The 4,250-nt window shown below is 44.8% G+C and overlaps 1 protein-coding gene across 1 annotated transcript; it reads left to right on the forward strand.

Annotated features, from left to right (window-relative positions):
- The first annotated feature begins 1,846 nt into the window (after positions 1 to 1,846).
- Positions 1,847 to 2,827, forward strand: LOC120380159 (olfactory receptor 11A1-like). Its single transcript, XM_039497648.1, has one exon. The coding sequence runs from the start codon at positions 1,847 to 1,849 to the stop codon at positions 2,825 to 2,827; it is 981 nt and encodes a 326-aa protein (XP_039353582.1).
- Positions 2,828 to 4,250: the final 1,423 nt, after the last annotated feature.

The raw sequence follows: 4,250 nt of genomic DNA on the forward strand, positions 1-4,250 counted from the left end.
TGAAATAACATATTTGGCACCTGACCGGAAGGACCAATGGCAAAAGAAGACACAAGGAGATACAGAACAAGCAGTAATGGTCTCAAGTTGCATTGGAGGAGGTTTAGGTTGGATATTAGGAAAAACTTTTTCATTAGGAGGGTGGTGAAGCACTGGAATGGGTTACCTAGGGAGGTAGTGGAATCTCCTTCCTTAGAGGTTTTTAAGGTCAGGCTTGACAAAGCCCTGGCTGGGATGATTTAGTTGGGGATTGGTCCTGCTTTGAGCAGGGGGTTGGACTAGATGACCTCCTGAGTTCCTTCCAACCCTGATATTCTATGATTCTATACCAGGGGTAGGCAACGTATGGCACGCATGCCGAAGGTTGCACATGAGCTGATTTTCAGTGGCACTCACACTGCCTGGGTCCTGGCCACTGGTCTGGGGGTCTCTGCATTTTAATTTAATTTTAAATGAAGCTTCTTAAACATTTTAAAAACCTTATTTATTTTACATACAACAATAGTTTAGGAGTACTTGTGGCACCTTAGAGACTAACAACAGACTAACACGGCTACTACTCTGAAACAATAGTTTAGTTATATATTATAGACTTATAGAAAGATACCTTCTAAAAATGTTAAAATGTATTATTGGCATGCGAAACCTTAAATTAGAGTGAATAAATGAAGACTCGGCACACCACTTCTGAAAGGTTGCCGACCTCTGTTCTATACTTTCAAGTCTGGGTGTGGGGAGGGTTTTTTTGTGCTCTCTTTGTTTGTTCCCTCTCAGAGAGAGAGAGAGACCAGGGCAGGAAAAAACATCTCCTCAAAACATACCTGAAATGAGCATCTAAGATTACAAAAATTGTAAGTAAAGCAAGGAAATGCATTAGATTATCTTTTGTTTTAGCTTATGAATTTTCCCTATGCTAAGAGGTAATTTTATTCCTGTTTTGGAGAAGCAAAGTCAGAGGGGAATCCTGTGTGTTTTAAATCTTTTTATTTATCCTGCTAAAGTTATCTTCCATCCTGATTTTGCAGGTGTGATTCTTTTACTTTTTTTTTTTTAATAAAATTCTTCTTTTAAGAACCTGATCAATTTTCAGTGTCCTAAAAACCAGGGATTTGGTTTGTGCTCACATTGTAACCAATTGGTTGGTATATTATTCTCAAGCCTCCACAGGAAAGGGGCTGAAGGGGTTTGGAGGGATATTTTGGGGGGATAGGGGTCCAAGTGACACCTCCCTGAATGTCTGTTTAAATCACTTGGTGTGGCAGCAATACCGTCCAAGGACAAGAAAAGGAATTTGTGCCTTGGGGAAGTTTTTAACCTAAACTGTTGGAATATAAGATTAGGGGGTTTTTCATGTGGATTCCCACATCTGTAACCCAGATTTCAGAGTGGGGAGGGAACCCTGACAGAGGGTGATTATCCATTGAAAAAAACTAGCAGGGGAAGAGGTGGATTTTCATCTCCTGCTATCTCCAGATCAGGACTGGCTGCCTTTCTGGAAGGTCTGCCTCAGCCAAACACAAGTTATTGAGGTCAGCGCAGGGTAAGTGAGGAAATTCTGTGGCTTTTGTTACATAGGGGCTCAGCCTTGATGATCCAATGGTCCCTTTTGGTCTTCAATCTAAAAATCTGCGAATGAAAAACATTGCGGTGTGGGGCAGGAGGATGGTAAATTAACTGGGTGGCAGCTTCTTGGGGTGGAAGTGAAGCAGTTTCTCTGGTGTGAGAGAATATAAACCCAGCTCTCTGTTTGCAGTGGGATCTCTTAGGGGATCAAATGATGGAAATCAACCCAATTTCATGGTACAGCCAAATCTTTCGATGCTCATTACACTTTCACTATCACAGGATGCAGCTCATGGAGAAAGGAGAAGGGGAAAATCAAACATCCATCACGGAATTCATCCTCTTGGGGTTCGGGGATCTCCCTGAACTGCAGACCCTTCTCTTCCTGCTGTTCCTAGTGATCTACATCACAACCATGGCTGGGAACATCCTCATCATTGCGCTAGTTGTGACTCATCAGCACCTTCACAACCCCATGTACTTCTTCCTGGGGAACTTGTCCTGTCTGGAGACCTGCTACACCTCCACCATCCTGCCCAGGATGCTGGCCAGTCTCCTGACTGGGGACAGAACCATTTCTGTAGATGGCTGCATCACACAATTTCATTTCTTTGGGTCTCTGGTAACAACAGAGTGTTATCTCCTGGCAGCCATGTCCTATGATCGGTATTTAGCCATATGCAAACCGCTGCACTATGGAACCTGTATGAACGGCAGGCTGTGCATTCAGCTAGCAGCTGGGTCTTGGATTAGTGGATTTCTAATTTGTACAGTAGTCACATGTGTTATGTCACAGTTAATTTTCTGCGGCCCCAATGAAATTGACCATTTCTTTTGTGATTTTACCCCACTGATTCAACTCTCCTGCAGTGACACAAGCCAGATCACACTGATTATTTATATATTTACCTTCTTAGATGCAGTTTCCCCTTTTCTACTAACCCTGACATCCTACATTTGTATCATTGCAACCATCCTGCGAATCCCATCCACCAGCGGGAGGCAAAAGGCCTTTTCCACCTGCTCCTCCCACCTCAATGTGGTGGCACTTTTCTATGGGACCATCATGATTGTCTACATGCTACCAAAATCCGGCACCCTGAGAGCTCTGAACAAAGTGTTCTCTGTCTGCTACACAGTCCTGACTCCCCTGGCCAATCCACTCATCTACACCCTGAGAAACAGAGAGGTCAAGGAGGCCCTGAGATATGCTGTGAGGAGAATCAGTCAGTCTGGGTCCTACTGTGAAAGAAGGAGAGTCTAAGTGAGCCCGGATACAGCAATGCGGTATACAAGAGATGTTTGTGCACACATACACACCCCTTTATCTCACACACACACACACACACACACACACACACACACACAAACACAAGAGAGAGACCGATGGTTGGAATTTTGGTGGGGGGGACAGAAAATTTTGACTTTTCATCAAAACAACTGAAACCTGAAAAATGGAAACTGACATTTGGCAACTGACATTTGAAAACCTTCAGATGGAAACTGTCCAAAAAAAATGCCACACACTGTTGTTGTGATTGTGTTTATCCTCAGATGTTACAGAGACAGGACAGGTGAGGTAATATCTTTTAATGGACCATCTTCTACTGGTGAAAGACACAAGCTTTCAAGCTTACTCAGAAGAGCTCTTCTTCAGGTCTGGGAAACATACTCGGAGTGTCACAGCTAAATACAAGGTGGAACAGATTGTTTAGATTAAGTAGTTAGAACATATTGAAAGGTACTGATAGCAAGTGATTACTTTATGAAAAAAGTCTTCACATCAGATGATGGGGTGTTTTTGTCTTTTATCATTTTTCAGTGAGTTCATTTGAGAGGGCAGAGATTGTCTGGTTTGACCCACATCATTGTTAATGAGTATTTAGTGCACGGGATGAGGTACTGCACATGTTGTGATAAGCATGTGTAGGATCCATAGACCTTGACAGGTATGTTGTGGTGGGTGTTGATCATTGTAGCACTGCAGATATGGCTGCTGCTTTTGCAGCTGTTGCTCTGGCCGGGTCTGGCATCACTTTGAGCTGGCTCTGCTTATGAGGTTGGAGAAGTGAAGGGGTTGCTTGAAAGCCAGCAGTGGGGATTCAGGAAAGATTTCTTTCAGGTTGTGATCCCCATTGAGTGTAGATTGCAATTTTTAAATGGCACTTGTCACAAAATAATCACTCTACATCTGACCTCCCAGTCCTCAGCCTGAAAGGAAACTGTAGCGGGGTGGTCACCCCACTCATGCCCTTCAGATGGAACCTTCAGATGGAAACAGACCTGGAATAGGGATGGGGTGGGGGAAAAGCTAGGCTGACTAGGGGAAGCAACCTCAGGTGGGGCCATGCTTCAATCAGGCCACAGATGGCCCTTTAAGAGGGCTGAGGGCCAGAGACTGAAAACATACTATCTCGCTAGCTTCTGAGAGGTGGGCCCGGCTGCCTGGGAGCTGAGCAGGGTACCTGAGATGGAGCAGTGATGGGGAAGGGCAGAGGGAGCTGGGGAGCTCCAGCCTAGCAAAGCCCCAGGCTGCAGGCCTTGCTAAAGGACAGGAAAGGTACTGGAGCTACAGAAGTGTAGCCTGTGAATAGGCAACGGCAGCTGGTCCAACCCCCCTGGCTGATGATAAGTGATTTACAGACTGAAGTCTGCCCTAGTGAGCGGGGGTGTCATAAACAGATAGT

The sequence above is a fragment of the Mauremys reevesii genome, linkage group 13 (assembly GCF_016161935.1).
Source record: "Mauremys reevesii isolate NIE-2019 linkage group 13, ASM1616193v1, whole genome shotgun sequence".
In the NCBI taxonomy this organism is placed as follows: domain Eukaryota; kingdom Metazoa; phylum Chordata; order Testudines; family Geoemydidae; genus Mauremys; species Mauremys reevesii.